The sequence below is a fragment of the Vicugna pacos genome, chromosome 7 (genome assembly GCF_048564905.1).
Source record: "Vicugna pacos chromosome 7, VicPac4, whole genome shotgun sequence".
NCBI lineage: Eukaryota > Metazoa > Chordata > Mammalia > Artiodactyla > Camelidae > Vicugna > Vicugna pacos.
The window spans coordinates 905,565-922,009 of NC_132993.1; the positions used below are offsets into that span (position 1 = coordinate 905,565).

The following is a 16,445-nucleotide window of genomic DNA, read 5'->3' on the forward strand; positions in this document are numbered from 1 at the left end:
TGCCTTCGGGGGCAGAATCAGCAACCAGAAGCGCTTCAAGGAGGCGACAGTGTGAAGAAGAAAGGCATGCGAGCAAGACGAGGATGACACCAGCCGGAAACGGGTGCCTCACAAGAGACGCGGGGAGGGCGGAAGACGCTTCCAGCCTGGAGGGACCGCGCTTTGTAGAGACAGTGGCCTGGGCGTCTCCCCGGTGGCTCAGCTTCCCTGTAATCAGGTCTCAGCGGGGCTTCGAAAGAGCTTTGTTTACTAAACACTTAGTCCTCAAAAAAGTTTCGAAGGAAGAGACCCTATTGTTTCTCTCCATCTGCTTTAATTAGCTCCACTGGTTAGAAATCAAGGCACAATTTTATAAGTTTTTTGAGACTGAGGGCTGTTCATCAAATGACGTGTTATTGACAGTTTGCATAATCCAGATCTGAGCGTCCTCCTGGTGCGGCATGTGCCCCCGCACAGAATCAAGGAGGAACGTGGTTTTTACGGGGCTGTCTTGTCGATGCTGGGAGGATGCTGGGCTGAGCAGGTGCTCCTGCCGGCGGGGGAGGCTCGGCGATACCTAGTGCAGATGCATGGTGCGCAGCGCGCGGAGAGGAGGTCAAAGGGCAGATTTTTCTTGTCTTGCCATAAAATATGGGTTTTATTTCCCAGTATGTATCTCCTGTCACTGGGGCCAACTGTCTGAACAACGGAGTGTTAACGTCCCCCTTGCTTGGCTGATGACCGTGACCGGGGTCCCAGGCTGCGTGGCGTCAGCTGTGCTGTCCTCGTGGCTTCTTCTCGATGTCACCCCTGAGGGGCTCGGCCCAGGCGGGCTCACAGAGGTGGTTGTAGCCGCATGTCTCACGGTCACCGAGGATGGCTGGGCTGGCTGCTCCTGCTCCCCTAGCCGCCAGCGGGGAGGTGGGGGCACCGTCACGGGGAAGGCTCCCACCACTCCCGCCCCCACGTGCCGGGCAGCAACAGGCCGCCAGGTGGGCTCCCCAGGCGGGCTGGCGTGTCCGCGGGGAAGCTCGCAGAAGGGCCCGAGAGTGCCCATCCTGCTCCGGACGAGCACCAAGGATTGATGCTCGCGAGCCAGCGCCCGGGCTCATTTCTGCCCGACTGGCGCTTTGTCCACCCTGGGGTGGCGGCTCTGCTTCCTGTGCGGGGAAGTCCCCTGTTTACGCCTCGCAGGATGATTTCGGCCAGGCCACCTCTCGCCACCCCCACCGTGGCCTCTGATCTCCTGACTCATGCCTGGTGCTCAGTAACTGTGCCCGGTGAACCGGCAGGGACCACGCATGCTGTGTCCTCTGACACGGAACCAAACGGAAGGTGCTGGAAATCACCACTGCTGGAGTTCTGTAATCACAGAGTTCTGCTCTGTAATTCAGCCAACTGCTTACTCCAGTGGACTCCAGCAAGGTCAGGTGGGGACTCTGGGGGCTCTTTGCTTCCTGGAAGAGGAGGATTTCAGTTTCTCAAAGACTTGGCTTGAAAACAGCACCTTCTTGGTGTCGGGCAGGACCCTGCCAAAACCAAGCCTGGGAAGACGCGAGAGTGGGACGTCCCCTCTTCAGAAAGGGCGCCGCCTGACCTGGAGTCTCTGCTGGCGTCCGGCGGCCCCGCGGAAACGCACTGAGCGCCGCTGGTGTGTCCTGAGGGTCGGCTGCTCAGGCAGCGAGGCCGGAGGTGGGAAGAGGCGGGGAAGGCGGTGGTTTTCCCGCACGGATCCAAGGCCCCGCGGGCAGAGCCGGGCGCAGCCATGTGATGCCAGTGCCCGAGTGGGCTGGGATTTGTTTGGGTTAGTAAACCCTCTTCTCTGCTTTCACACGGGGACCTAAAGAGAGATATCATCCCCCAGAGTGCCTTAAGGCGTTTGTTTAAACCAAGCTTCCTTCGGGCTGAGTCTCCCCGAGACCTTCAGAGAGCCAGCCGGGTCCCTGAGCGGAAGGACCCTCCTCAGGTGAGGGGCTTCCGAAAGCCGTGCTTGGGTGGCCCAGGCAGGCTGTTCGACGATAGTTTGTGGTCTGGATCATTGTATTTTTATTATGTTCATAAAAATCTGTGTTTCTCCTCATTTTTGTGATGGCTCCAGTGAGCGTCTCCTCCTTGTGAAGGCGCATTAAATTGTCATGTGCTGGAGGGACCCGTTAGTGGGGCAGATCTGAGGGGCTGAAAAGCTCAAAATGGGGTCCCTGCTTCGAATTCCCGTCTGGCTGGGTTTGCGCTGAGGAGAAGGAGATGTGTGGCCTGAACATCATTCATGCTGACGTGGGCTTTCTTGTCGACACTTCGGCAAGTCCCACGCAATTGTGGTATAAATGAAACGCAGTGAGGTGCCTTCCGAATGTTGACTGTTCCTGGCACGGGGGAGTATAAATCAATATCAAAAGAGGAAGATACCGCGCACGTCTGATTTTTTTAAGTGTGATTTAAAAGGGGGAACTTCGTAACAAGAACACGAAGAGAAAACGTTTTCTAGGTGAGATACGTGGATTTCTTTTAAATGAGACCTTCATTGGCTTGTTAAATCTGTATTTAGAAAGAAACAGACGCTCCCTTGGGCTCAAAATTTACATCCAGATGCAGTTGCTTACAGATGTTTCTGCGAAGGTAATGCGACCCACCACGGGAGGAGCAGACCCCTCCTCACGTGTAATTTAAAAAGCCAGCGAGCGCGTGGGCCGCACGGTCGTGCTGAGTCGCGTTTGAAGACAAGCCGGTTCCGGGGCTTCGGGCCTTTGTCGTCCCCGCACGTTTTCAGGGGACCGTTGCTTTCCTGTGTCCAGGAGCCGGCGCTGGTGTGGCCGTGACGAGGCACGTCATGTTTGCGTGTGTTTGCATCTGTTTGGGGAGAAGTAAATGAAACGCGGCTGGGGCGTCTCCCGCTCATGCCCTGGGGGAGGTCCTCTCAGAGCGCACTTCTGACAGGACAGCAGCCTCACTGCGCGAACGGTGGCCCTAGTCCCACGAAGTGACGACAGCACCTGAACAGTCAGCGTGTCCCGGCGTCCCGGCATGTCCCTGCCGGGTCAGCCCGCCCGCCGTGGGCCGCGCGCGCCCGCGCCCTGCCCCTGCTCTGTGCTGTGTTCCGGAAAGCCCCCTTGGCAGGTGAGAAGTGGGGCGGGCAGGCGGCGGAGCGCAGCGCCGGGGAGCTTTGAGAGGCGCGGCAGGAGTTCCCGAGGTTCTTCAAGGCGTTTTATGGCCCGTGCAGAACACGGGGCCAGCAGACTCAGGAGGCAGGCGGGGCGGCAGGGTGAACCGCGGAATGGAAATGAGCTACATTCCTGGGAACGGGGTCGACCTGGACTCTGAGTGCACGGACTCCATGGGTGCAGGGCGCAGCCACTCACGCTGGCGTCCTCGGTCCACAGATGGTGTGGGAGAGTGGCTGTGTGGTCATCGTCATGCTGACCCCCCTCTCGGAGAACGGCGTCAGGCAGTGCTACCACTACTGGCCGGATGAAGGCTCCAACCTCTACCACATCTACGAGGTACTGGCCCCAAAGGCGCCACGGGCCATGGGCCATGGCGGGTGCGGGTGGGCCTGCCCTGTGCAGATACTGGCTGCTGTCCCTTGAGGCCTCACCGGGCAGTCGGTGCCCACAGGAGGCATCCCCTCCCGCAGGCAGCAGACACCCAGACCCTCCAGGCAGCTGTGCCCCAGGGACTGGCAGAATGGCATGGGTTTCATTTTCAAGTTTTATGAATCTAAGTTCGGACAGAAAGGACCTCAAAAATGACCTCACTGGGTGGTCAGCTGAGCCCAGTTCTGGATAACAGGCCTCCGGTGACCCTAAGTCTTGGTGGCTGGCCCCCGCACCGGGCCCTCGAGGGTCGCGGGCGTCTGTGTTCGTGACGCTTGGCCCTTTACTTGGGGGTCACCTGCTGGGAGCTTGTTTCTCCTGGACTTTCTGTCCACGTCGAGAAGGGGCTAAATAAACCCGGCAGTTAAGCCAGTGCCCAGCGCCTCCTTTAGCCGTGTCGGGCTCTGAAATTAGTCAGAACGCCCAAGACCCACAGCAGAAACCTGGCTGGAAGCGTAGAGTCCTCCCCGAGTCGGCTGGGGCTTTCGGGTCCCTGCCCTGAGCTGGGAGCTTGTCTATGGTGAAGTCTCAGAGCGAGTGGGGCCCCGCTGGGTGGAACCCATTGCTGTTTCTGGTCAGAAGTGTAATTTTTCTCTGATGATTTTTCTTGAAGGTTTAAATGGCTTAGAAAAGACCAACACTAAATAGTTTCGGATTGTACCACTTTTTTCAATTAATTTTTCAAATAATTGGGCCCTCCAGTGACAAAAAAATTTAGAAAAAATTTTAAAACATTTAAGAAAAAAATTTAATAAAAAAATTTTTTTTTAATTAAGAAAAACAACCAGGCAGCAATGGTTTGTGCACAACGTGTCATAGCTGGGAAGGTGGGCGCCCGCCTGCCGCTGCGGTCACGCCCACACCCCGCCCCCCTCCCCGCCCACTGGCTCCGTGGTGTTCGGGCTCCCGGCCAACGCCTGCCTCTGTCCCCGCCCCGCCCCTCCCCCAGGTGAACCTGGTCTCCGAGCACATCTGGTGCGAGGACTTCCTGGTGAGGAGCTTCTACCTGAAGAACCTGCGGACCAGTGAGACGCGCACCGTGAGCCAGTTCCACTTCCTGAGCTGGCACGACCAGGCCGTGCCGGCCTCCACGCGGTCCCTCCTGGACTTCCGCAGGTAAAACCCGCAGCCCGCTGGCCAGGGAGGCGTCCGGAGCGTGGGCGCCAGGGGAGGGAGGGCCGCTCAGCGCCAGGGCTGCCGTGTCTGCGGTGCCAACGGCTGTGAGACGTGCATGTTGTAGATGCATTTATGTTTTATGCGGCAGAAGGGAGGGGAGTTACATTTAGTCACATACTAGTTGCAAGGTGTCTTCTAGCCTTCGCGGGGTTACAGAGTGAGGGGGACAGAGATCTTGGATCCGTGGGCCTTCAAGTGGTGACGTCACAGGATGTTAGTCTGGATACTCATCTGCTTAGACACGGCGGTGAGTTAGGTGTAGGCCCAGATTCTGAACTGGACGGTCTCGGATGAACGCCTGGCTGGAGTTAGCACGTGACCACGTAATTGCAGTGCAGTTTTGAAGCTGCCAGTTTAAAAACAGCCAGTCCTTCGTTCAAGCTCTAGTCAGCCGGTCGCCCATCAGGCCATGGTTTTAGAGTGTGTTGACTGAATAAATGCTAGGAGGATACTGACAACGCAAAAGGAAAAGCAGAGCGTAGGACAGAAGCTCTGCCTGCACGTCAGAGCTGGTGACGGCAGTCGGTGGGCGCTGGCTGTCGGTGGTGGTGGATGAACAAGCACCTGCCGAGAGAACGAAGCCGGTGAACCGCAAACGGCATGTGGAGCAGGCGCCGAGCTTTCTAGAGCCTCTCTCGTTTATCTGGTTGGAGACCCACCTAGGACGGGGAACAGATAAGTATTCAAACCAGGAATTCGAGAGTAAGGACAAAATGCACTTGAATCCCCTTAACTGCACGTGACCGTAAAGCGGTTTGTGTCTGAAGAGCCCGCAGTCCTGTAACCGGAGGGAGGCTGAACTGGCAGGAGTTGTCGGCAAGGTGGGGTTCCAGGCGTACCTGGGTTTCCTGAATTTGTGCCTCAGATTCTGAAAGTGATTCTGATGCCACCTCTTTTGCCTGTTAGTCCACTTTTGAAAAGCAAAACAATTTTTTTTAATTTGAGTAGCTCTTTGTGTCAAATAGCATGGGAAAGAGCTCCAGCAGAGACGAGCGTTTGTCACCCCTGTGACACAGCGTCCCCTCCCCAGGGGCACCGCACGGAGACCTGGACGCACCTGGAACAGGTCCTCCCTCATCCGTCCTGGTAGCCTGGCCATTATTTACGTTTTCTTAGTGCAAGTGTACTGCTAAAGACCTTACCTCGTCCACATCTCCCGAGATGGAGTCTTCAAACCACAGTCATTGCTGGCAAAGAGGGCGTAGCTGCCGGGCCGCGGCTTCCCCGTTCTCTTGGTCTTCACGCCCCGCTGGCGTGTCTGTACATGTGTGCGTGTGGGCGGGTCTGTCTCCACATCCCCACAGGGACGTGCACAACACAGAACCAGCCTCTGTGCTCGCAGTTCACCATGAAGAAACGTCGAATTCCCAAACCCCTCTGTGCAGAGTCCCAGGGGACAGGGCCCCAGAAGGCTGTGTCAGCTGAAAGGACGGTGAGCCCAGACAGGGCTGGGGCGTCCGTTAGAGCCAGCGCCTCCTGCCCTCACGTGGCGGCGAGGCCGTTCCCGCGGGCCCCGGACCCTGGGACAGCGCGTTCTCAGGGCCCGTGACGCTTACACACGGATTGCTGCTTTGGGATCTCCTCTGTACAACAGCGCCCAGGTGTCCGGAACCGGGAGGCGCGGCTGCCCCCGCGGAAGACGCTGGTCATTTCCACGCGACAGGGCTGCTCAGCCTCCTTGGAGCAGTAGACCAGCAGCCCCTGCTCCGGCTTGTGTGTTCCTCAGACACCGAGATGTGTAATTAAATCTTCCTGGCGCCCAGAGGGAGCACATTTACACTTTAAAGAGAAGCTGCTAAGCTAAGAGATAATTAGCATCACATGTTGAGGTCTTTGCTGCAGAAGAGCTCCCTCTCTCTCTCTCCCTCTTTCTCTCTCTCTCTCTCCATCCTCTGTGCTGCTCATGTCCGCTGTGCGCAATGACACCACTAACGCTGCTCACTGTAAGAGTGGACAAATCCTTACTTTGCCAGCTAATTAGCGGTGGCCAGTGTCATTTTTGTGATGTTGCAGCTAGTAATATGAGCCCAGTTGCATAGTCACAAAAGTGATCATTGGAAACTGTGACTGTACTGCAGGGACAGTGTGGGAAGCCCCTTTCTGAGCCTCTAACGACCTCTGAGCCCTGCTTGCGGTTGGTTGCACGGCGGTTCCTTCTCACTCAGTGCCCGGCGGGTCGGTTTGTATCACTAACCGTTCTTTCTCAGTGCGTTCCTCCTGTGGAGTGTATACGACATCCGTGTCCTCGGTGTCCACGGCCTTTTGCTTCCTGTTGATTTGTTCTAGAAAAAGTAAAATAAGACCGCTGTGCACCGCTCATCTTCACCAATCGTGTGCACCACTCCCTCGGGTCAACCAGATGGACGCCTCTGCTGACTCTGCGGTGCCCCTGCCCCCTGACCTGGTGCTCTGTGTTGTGATGATGCGAGTGTTTGGCCCTCTGTGAATAAACTTCTCCACCGCAGCAGCACACATGTCTTCACTGCGCGTCTCCTCGACTGCCTGGGGCTGCTTGTAAATAGGGTTAGCACAGGGCGGGGCCGGCTTGGACACTGACATTACAGTGAAACCTTCCTTGGTCCTGCCCAGGCACAGCCCTGCTGGAGACAGTCATGTTTTAGACGTGCCGTAGAGACAGGAATTGCAGGACTGAGAGGCAAGGCACAGCCAAGGCAGCCAGCAGGTCGCCTGTTAGCAGCACGTCTCAGCCAAGGAGGTTATTCTTGCTGCATTTTGTCAAAGCAGGGCCTGGCCGGTGTAGATGGAGCACTTCTGCCTGCCGACTCCTTCCATTCTTGTTTCCTGAAAGCAGGACCATTTAAAGAAGGGTCTCTGGTTGGTATGTTTATTCTTTTTTAACATACCTTTTCTGTGCTTGGTCCCATCAAAAAAAAAAAAAAGAGAGAGCAAAACTTAGCAATTGACCAAAAGTCGAGTTCAGTCTTTAGAAACGCAGGCCAGACCATCAGGCCGGGAGCACCGACATGCCGAATTTGCAGAGCCGAGGCGGCCCCCACTGCAAAGACTCAGCGACTGAGAGCTTCCCCGGCAGCACACGGCTGGGAGGTGCGGAGCCGGCAGCTCTGGCCTGACGGGTGAGCTCACGCAGCCCTAGTGCACGCACGCGCGCCTGTGCACCTGCCGGGACACAGCGCACGTCTGCACACTTGCATGCGCACGGCCTTCACTGAGCTGGCGGGCGCCCCGCCGCGCACATGGGAGGCTCGTCCTCTGGCCTGGCACCTATTTGTCGGAACTGAAGCTCACGTTGCCTTGACAACCCGAGTCGAGAACAGGAGATTTGAGGAGGAGGAGGAGCAAGCGGGTCTATTTTCCGATCTGTTTCATCCTCAAAGGGCAGGGAAGGCTGAGGGCATTCAGGCACTGACGTGCCTTCGACTTTAATAAGCCCACCTTCCTCTGCTCACCTCCCCTGAACCTTAATATCGGGGTGCACGTCAAAAACAAGGCCAGGCTCCGGCAGGAACGGCGACGTGGCCTCGGGGGCCTGTGCTGCCCGTGTTCTGGGTGCTCACCCCCCAGCTCTTCGAGGCCCACAGCTTCCATGTTGGGTTTAGACCCGGGGCATACAGGGCTTGTGCTGCCCTGCTGGGCCTGGGTGGGGCGCTCCTCAGGTGCCTCCCGCCACCCACCTTGTGCTGCTCAGGGGGACGGGGGCTCCCTGCAGCGGGACCTCATTCTGTTCGCTCCACAGCAGAAGCAGGAAAGCAGAACAACCCCGTCGCCGGGCTCCACACCGGCCACACCCCCTCTGCTCGCCAGTCAGCTCCTGCTCCGCCTCCCCGCCCCGCCTCCTTTTCCCCTCGGCTTTTAGGCATTTGTAGCAGAAAAGCTGGCCAGCTGGACTTTCACTATCAACGGACTGTTCTGTGCTGAGCAGGCGAGCCTCTGCAGAGAGCTGTGGCCGTCCCGCTTCCGGCTGGGGACGGAGTCCTCTGCTCTGTCACTCTATTCCAAATTTTGCTTCACGTCATTTTGTGGAAATTCATACCACACATTTTAGGGCACACCCTTCATGCATTTTCCCTTCCAATTAACCAAAATTCTGTCTTTGATTTTCTTTATTTAGAAATACTTCACTGTGAATTTTGATACACTTTGTAAACCTGTTTATTTGTTTCACTGAATTACCAAAAATGTCAAGCTTATACAGTGAATTTTAAATCGGCGCTGCTTTGATTGAGGACTCGGTTACAGAACCTTCCTCTATGCTGATTGTTCGTTTTCATAAACTCTGATCTAAAGTCTGCACCACAGAGTTGCTTTTGAACATGATCAAATTCATGAAAATAGAAAGACTCGTCTTGGGTGTAACTGCGGTCTCTCTGTGATTTAGATATCCTTGCAAAACTGACCGACCAAAAAGTGTCTGTGAGATGCTTTGCGAGATACCAAGGTGATACTACGTTCCAGGGTGCTGCCCAGTCTGTAAAAAATCTGGAGCAGAAATGGCAAAACCAGAACTTTCAGTGAGGCATCTAGACGTTTTGCAGCAGCAGCAAGGACGCCACATGAGCTGAAGCAGCACGGGGCGTGGGGGAGGGCAGGGCAGGGCCAGCCAGGCTGGGGGGGGGGGGCACGGACCTCAGGCCAGAGCTCACACCTGTAAAGGGAGAAGGAACACTGAAAATGTGAGGAATGTTTCAAAGGTCTGTTGAACAACTAACCTTGAAAAGAAAAATAAACCTTTGAAAACGCGTGTGTAGTTCTGATTTCCTTTGTCAAAACGGGCTGTGGCAAAAGGACGTCCCGGAGCTGTTCTGTTTGTTCTTTGGGGTGGTGGCCGCAAGAGGCAGAGTGCATAACTGTAACTTCTCTGTCTCTCTTTATTTCAGAAAAGTAAACAAGTGCTACAGGGGCCGTTCTTGTCCAATAATTGTCCACTGCAGGCAAGTACAACTTTTAACCTGGTTTCAGAAGTGTTCGCTACCTCAGAATAAACACGGTTAAGTCTAGGAGCTGAGCTCCCTTGTTGCGTAGTGCCCGCCTCTAACTGCACCTCTAGGGGAAGCCAGGGATACAAACTCATTCAAACCAGGTTTCGAACCCTCACAGCACCACCACACACACTCTGAGACGGAGTGTTTGTGCAGGGCGGGGTCTCGGCACCAGCGACGTGGCCAGCATTCGGGACCCCATGTGGATGCTCAGCTGGGGCCCGTCATGAGCAGGGACACAGCCTGGGGTCACAAGGGGAGTCCTCTGGGTGAAAGTCAGCGGCTCATGCACTCACACGGGTTACTCCCAACCTGGAAGAGCTGATCCAGTCAAAGAAAACTCGTGCTGAGGGCCGCGCCCCTGGGCTCCACACTCGCCCGTCTCGGGGAGGACCTGTGCGCCATCATCTAGACCTGCCTCCCAGAATATTCCTTTCAGCCTGGGATAAAAAGGAACTAGATCTCCCAAGGCCCGACACCAAGTCCATCCATTCAGTCAAGAAGTGCACACGTGTGCCTGTGAGTGTGTGTCTGCTTGTGTGGGTGTGTCTGAGTCTGTGTGCGTGTGTGTGTTTCCGTGTCGGTCTGTGACAGCAGAGGATGGTCCCCCTGGAAAGAGTGGACTAAAGCATCTTTCACCCGTAAACGGAGCCCAGCCGGGAGCAGGGAGGCAGCGGTCTCCGCAGTGGATCTGGGGAGAGTCGTGCTTTGTGAGTTAACAAGCACAGAAGAAAAGCGAGGAAGCCCTTGACACCAGGAGCGAGACCGCAGGCACTTGTGACAGCGGCGAGGGCCGGCCTGGCTGCAGCCCCACCTCCACAGCACACAGGTGGAATGAGTCTCTTTCCAACCACAGCTTTTCCAACCATTTGTTTGAGAAATGTGTTGAGGCCAAACTCAGCGGCCCTTCTGGAGAAAGTCAGCCTGCAGGCGCGCCGACAGGGACGGGTCCTCGGGCCTCCAGATCGGAAGCTCAGAGCACACTCGTGCGGTCACAGGGCTCCCGGCGTCCTGAAAGGGAACTCTCATTTTCTCCTGAAGTCGGAGGATTTTGCCAAGGGTACAAATGTCAGCGTCCTGCACTTCCAAGCGCTCGTGGGCACGAGCCCAGCCCTGCTTGACAAGGGGCGGCCGAGTGACGAAACGTGCGCGGAAACGGCGCTGGGGCCACCTTCCTCCCGGAAGAGGACTCTTCCTTTCTCGCATTTGTGATTCTTGAGCCACAATTAAGAACACGTTTACAACTCTGGTCCAGATGGTAAATATCCAGTTATAACCAGGGGACAAGAAGACGTGCACCAGACAACGTGTCGGCCCCGCTCCTGAGTGGGGGCCGGGTGCCCCCCAGGGTCCTGGATCCCGACCCCGGCCGTTCACTCTCCCCTGGCACACATGGCCTCTTGCAGATGCTCGGAACACAAGTGCCTCACCTCTGACACAGCCGGGCATTTCTTTATTTCGTTTTTTTTCCTGATAAAATTTGCCATGTCAAAATTGGCCGAAGGGGGAGGGAAAAAAGGCAGAAAGAAACAAATCAGCACAGGCACAATAGCTAATCCGCACTGCTGTTAGCTCAGGGCTGAAAGCTCTCCCAGCCCCCTCCCCCCCTCCTCCCGCTCTTCCCCTCCCCCTCCCCTCCTCCCCCTCCTACCCCTCTGTCTCTCCCTCCCCCTCCTCTCTCCCTCCTCTTCTTTCCCCTCCCCCACAGTTCTCCCCTCTTCCCCCTCCCCCCTCGCCCTCCCCCTCCTCTCTCACCCCCTCCCCATCTCTGTTCCCATCCTCCTCCCCCCTCCTACCCTGATTCTTCCTCGTCCCACTTTCTGTTTCTCAAATTCCCCGCCTCCATCTGCCTCCTCTCGTGGGCCCCACTCGAGCAGAGGGAAGACGCTGTGGTTGGCGTGTGGGGAGTGGGGACGGCGTGGCCCAGTGTGTCTTCACCTCTCTCCTTCTGTTGACAGTGACGGCGCAGGCAGAAGTGGCACCTACGTCCTGATCGACATGGTCCTCAATAAGATGGCCAAAGGTAAGACTCAGAGCCGCTGCTTTGTTTCGGCGCTGAGGTCGGCGTTGCCATGGCAACCGCGGTGCACTAGTCACGGGAGGCCTTGGGGAAAATTAGCCTGTTGTCCCTTCCCCAGATCATGGGAAAGCTGTTTGCAGCAAGCAGGTTGGCTTCCGCAGTTGCTCCCTGGTCGCCATGTCCCCCTGGGGGAGAGCACTTGGCAGAGTGCGCAGTGGGTGCTGGGTAGCTGCTTGCTGAGGACGGCGTGTGTTAGCTTCGGAACTGGGAGGAGGCCGCCTGGGTCCTTCAGTGTTGTAGAGGCTCAGAATACCCTTCAGTATATCCTTCCTGGTGTTAAGACTACGTCTGCAAAATTCAGGCTTCACTCCAGAGCTACCTAAAATCTCTGGTGGGGGCTGTCTCTAAAGTAGGTCACTGCTGGGCACCCCTGGTAACATTGTTTTACCCAAGTGACCCACTCCCTGCGGCCTGGGCCGCTTCCTCCTAAAGACGGCGCCCGGGAGCTTGGGCTCGAGAGCAGCCCAGCAGCGAGGCCATCACCTGGGTGAAGTCTAACCCTCTGGGCGCGTCTCGTCCCAGGACAGTGCGGGAACTGAGCGGGGCCAGCGGCCCCTCAAGTGTGTTCCCCGGGACAAACCCGTGAGGGGTCCCCCTAGAGGCCGGGAAGATCACCACGGGCATGTCTGGGAGAAGACTCTGCAGACCCGCCCCTGGGGGAGCCGCGCATCAGCACAGAGCAGAGGGCCTGGGAAGACCCTTCCCCGCCGTCCGGATGCCGCCCGGAGCTTGAGGAAGAAGCAGCGGGGAGGCGCGGGGGTGATGGGGGGTGGCGTTTTATGGTCTCCTTCCTGCCTGTGGAAAAGCCGCCCTCTCTGTGTCCACACGCACACACCCGTGCGCGCGTGCACATGTGCGCTGTGACGTGGGACGGCCACCCTCCAGGGCCCCCACTCTTTGTCTCCTGCCCGATGTCTTTTCACACAAATGCCGCCACTCAGACAGGCGTTCTCCGGACTCTGTTTTCTCCTGATTTGAGAAAGAAAGGAAACTGGAACACATCTTTAGCCCAAGGATTAGACGTGTGACGATGACGCCATCGCTGTCGTGTCACACGCAGGGGCTGGGGAGCTCGAGCAGGCTGTCACAGCAAGCAGTGACCAGAGGGCCAGACGGAGCCCGGAGCGGGGCCCGCCCGGCCCCCAGGCCCCTGCCGGGGGGAAGGGGGGGGAGCCGCCGAGCCGCCGGGGGCCGTTTCCAGCGCCTGAGGCCACGGTGCGCGGGGACGTGCAAACAGAGGAACAGCCGAGGCAGAAGGCCGGCGCTTCTGACAGCACGTTTCGGTTTCAGGTCGTAACACAGTCCTACCTTTTTTAGTTGAAAGGTCACCTGCCCCTGTTCATTACGGCTGCTGCGTCCCAGCAGCTGTGTCTCTTCATCTGCAAGTTTGCGGCGACCGCGGGCGGAGCGCTCAGGGGAATCTGTGTTTCCTCCCTTCTCCGCGGCCTCGTGTGTAGTGTCCCTCGTTTCCCTTCCCAGGACACAGAGCGTCTCGCGTGTCTGTGGGGGGCGCCTGTGTTTGTGACCCACGCAGGTTACATGGCGTGGAGCCTGGCTCACCCCAAGGAAAGGAGGGGGGGCGGGGAGCCCTAGCCTCAGGTCGGGGGATACTGTGCCTCTCAGCATTCGGGGTCCCCTCACCCACGTGATGGAACCTAGATTTGGGGGCACAGGTCTGTTCACGGAGAGGCAGCTGGGGAGAAGGGCCCTTCCCGCCCCGTCCACCCCCGCCTGCCATTCACCAGCTCCGTCTGCCACGTCCGTCCAATTCCACTTGAAGGGTGGGCCGGCAGCAACAATGCAGCCCAGCCATGTGGAACCGGCCTGGGAGGGCCGCCTCCAGGCTCTTTCTGAGGCTGGTCACCCCTCATTCTGTTCCTGACCCGCTCCCCTCTGCCCGGGGGGCGTGCGATGTGAAATCCCCTGACCTGGGGCCCAGACCAGGGTCTCGGGAGAGATCAAAGGGCAGGGCGGCCCCTCGCCAGCCGAGGTGGGCCTTTCCCAGGCCGCCGCGGGGAGCGGCCGCCCACGCTTTGTTCTGGCCCGGGCTCGGGGGCCTGTGTTGCCGGGCCACCTTTGTCTGGCCTGAGAAGCTGGGGGCCTGCGCTGCTGGCCCCGCGTCCATCAGATGATCAAAGGCCCCAGGCCTGGACACCCACCCTTTCTTCCCGTTTCCTTTTCTTGAAAGGGGTGAATTGCACGAGGACCAAAGAATGGCTGTCCGAAGTGCCCCTGCACGGGTGTGAGCCCCGCCGACTGAGCTGGCCCGGCCGCGGCCACTGCCTCGGAGCCATGGCTGTTCACACAGGCTTTCAGGGATTAAGGCGTTCGGTGCCACTTTGGGGCCTTTGAGAACAAACCAGGGGTAATTTCAGTTCTTTCTGCACCGCCTGGTCTATTTGCAAGCAGACAGTGATGCAGCGTGGAGTCTGAGCGGTCGGGGGGCCTGGCCCTCTGCGCCAGGCTTGTGGTGGGAAAGTAGGTGTCGACCTGTAACATTCTTCTGCACATTCTTCCTGTGGCTGCAGACATGCTTCTAGCTCGCCGTTCACACTCCGGGTCAGAGTCAGTGTTTGGAAGCCCGCACCTCTCTCGCTGAGGGCCCTGGCTCAAACACAGCGACACTGCCTTTGCAGCCGGGACACTGTGCGAGCTTGTGCCTTTTACATTTCATCCGTGACAGCAGTCTGCCCAGGGTTTTCCATTTTTCATCACAGCTTTTAAGGGAACGGGGAGTGCCGGGTGGACGGCGGGCTTCCCGGGGACCCAGCAGATGCGGTCCCCAGGGGCGGTGGCGGAAACCCCACCTCTGCGAAGCAGCAGTCCTGCCCGAGCCTCCTGGCGCTGAGCCGCCACCAGCCCCGACTGTCCTGGGAGGCCGCCCCCTCGTTTGGCAGGAGCCGTGGGACTGGAATTTCTTTCATGACTGTCCCACCGGGCCGGGTGGGCAGGCGTGCCGGGAACCGCCTCTTACGCTCAGGCTGGCTGGGAGTTTGTTCCTGAGGGGCCGCAGCACAGTGTGAGTGCAGGCCCAGCGCCCGCATGGCCATCGGTCCAGCACCCGGCTTCCATCCTCAGCAAGCCGACCTGTCCTCCTGTCACACGGTGCCGTCAGGGAGCATGTCCCCGCAGGAGGGGGTGCATAGCTCCATTCTGCCTTGGGTCCCTGTGGATCCGACGACCGCAGGGCCTCACAGGAGTGGAACCACACATCACCCGTCCTTCTGTGCCTGGCTTACGTCACCGAGCATCACGTCCTCGAGGTCCATCCGTGTTGCCACAGGCGTCAGGATCCCTTCCTTGTTGGTGCTGAACGACATCCCGTCGCACGTGTGGACCACATTTCACTTATCCCTCTGTCGATGGATGGACGGATAAGGTGCATTGCTTCCAGCTTTCAACTGCGGAAATAATGGTGCTGCGACCACGGGTGTGCAGGTATCTCTGAGTTTCTGCTTCCGATTTTCCAGGGTCATGGGTGTTCCTAGAGCAGAACTGCTGGATCACGTGGTGGTCCTGTGTTCAGTTTTCGAGGAGCCTCCAGACCGTCTCTCACAGCAGCTGCCCCATTGTACACGCCCGCCAGCAGCGCTCCAGCTTGCCGCCCCACAGCCGCTGCGGCACGTGTGGTTCTCTGGGTTTGGGTAGTAGCCCTCGCGGGTGTGGGGCAGCGTCTCACTGTGGTTTAGGATTGCATTTTCTTAAAGACGAGAGATGTTGAGCTTCTTTTCCTGTGTTTGTGGACCGTTGGATGTTTCCTTTGGAGAAGGGTCTGTTCAGGCTCTTTGCCCATTTTTTAATCGAGCTGTTTGTTTGCTGTCATTGAGTGGAAGGAGTTCTTTAAATATTGGGACTATCAGACCCTTTTCAGAGGTGTGACTTGCAAATATTTTCTCCCATCCGGGGAGAGGTAATATTTCATTGGCTCACTGAACCTTTGAAAGCCAGCACTACCCCGGACCTGACTAGCCACACGTGGCAGCTTCCGTGAGTTAAGGTTGAAACACCAGCCACGTGCCCTGTGCCCTGGAGCCGCAGGTGCGCACGGGCTGCCAGATGGGCAGTGCAGGTGGAGAGCACATCCAAGGCAGTAAGTTGCACTGGGCGCTCCGCTCGAGGGAACAGAGGTGAAGGTGTGCCCAGGCCTCTGCCTCTAGACCAGTGTCCCCGCCCGGTTCTGTCCCCATCTCTTCTGCACCTGGTGGTCAGTGGGATGTCTCAAAGAGAAGGGCCCCAGGAGCCCCCTCTTCCCACTCTCACATCATCATCATCATCATCATCATCATCATCATCATCATCATCTCGGGGCCTCGCGGCTCTTTCCTGCAGGACGCAGGTCCTGGCACGGGTCTGGGTGTGGCACGTGCACTCTGGCCCCCAGCCCCTTTCTCCTCCCGCAGGTCCTGCTGTCCATCTTGGCCGCCACCTCAGTCCCGTACCTCCTCTGGCAGATCTTAGACTAGGCCACGGAAGCACTATTTCTACCTGGTATTTACTGGGCACCTTGTCTGGGTGTCGGGACCACATGGCCAACAAGACAGGGAAAGTCCTGTCCTCCTGGGGTTTACACTCTGTGCAGAGAAACAGACCGTGTCTGCAGCTGGTAGCTTGTGGGGTGGCATGCACCATGGGGGCCCTGGGGGCGCCAGGGTCTGGGGTGTG

The 16,445-nt window shown here is 57.9% G+C and overlaps 1 protein-coding gene across 4 annotated transcripts in view; it reads left to right on the plus strand.

Moving 5' to 3' along the window:
• Positions 1–16,445, plus strand: part of PTPRN2 (protein tyrosine phosphatase receptor type N2) — a 384,695-nt gene that overhangs the window by 354,490 nt on the left and 13,760 nt on the right. For 3 of the 4 annotated variants that reach the window (XM_072964044.1, XM_072964046.1, XM_072964047.1), the window contains exons 16-19: positions 3,357–3,476; positions 4,519–4,685; positions 9,602–9,655; positions 11,662–11,726. In XM_072964044.1, coding sequence (XP_072820145.1) covers positions 3,357–3,476; positions 4,519–4,685; positions 9,602–9,655; positions 11,662–11,726 — 406 coding nt within the window. The remainder of the gene's footprint in view (positions 1–3,356; positions 3,477–4,518; positions 4,686–9,601; positions 9,656–11,661; positions 11,727–16,445) is intronic. The other variant, XM_072964045.1, reaches the window with a different exon arrangement.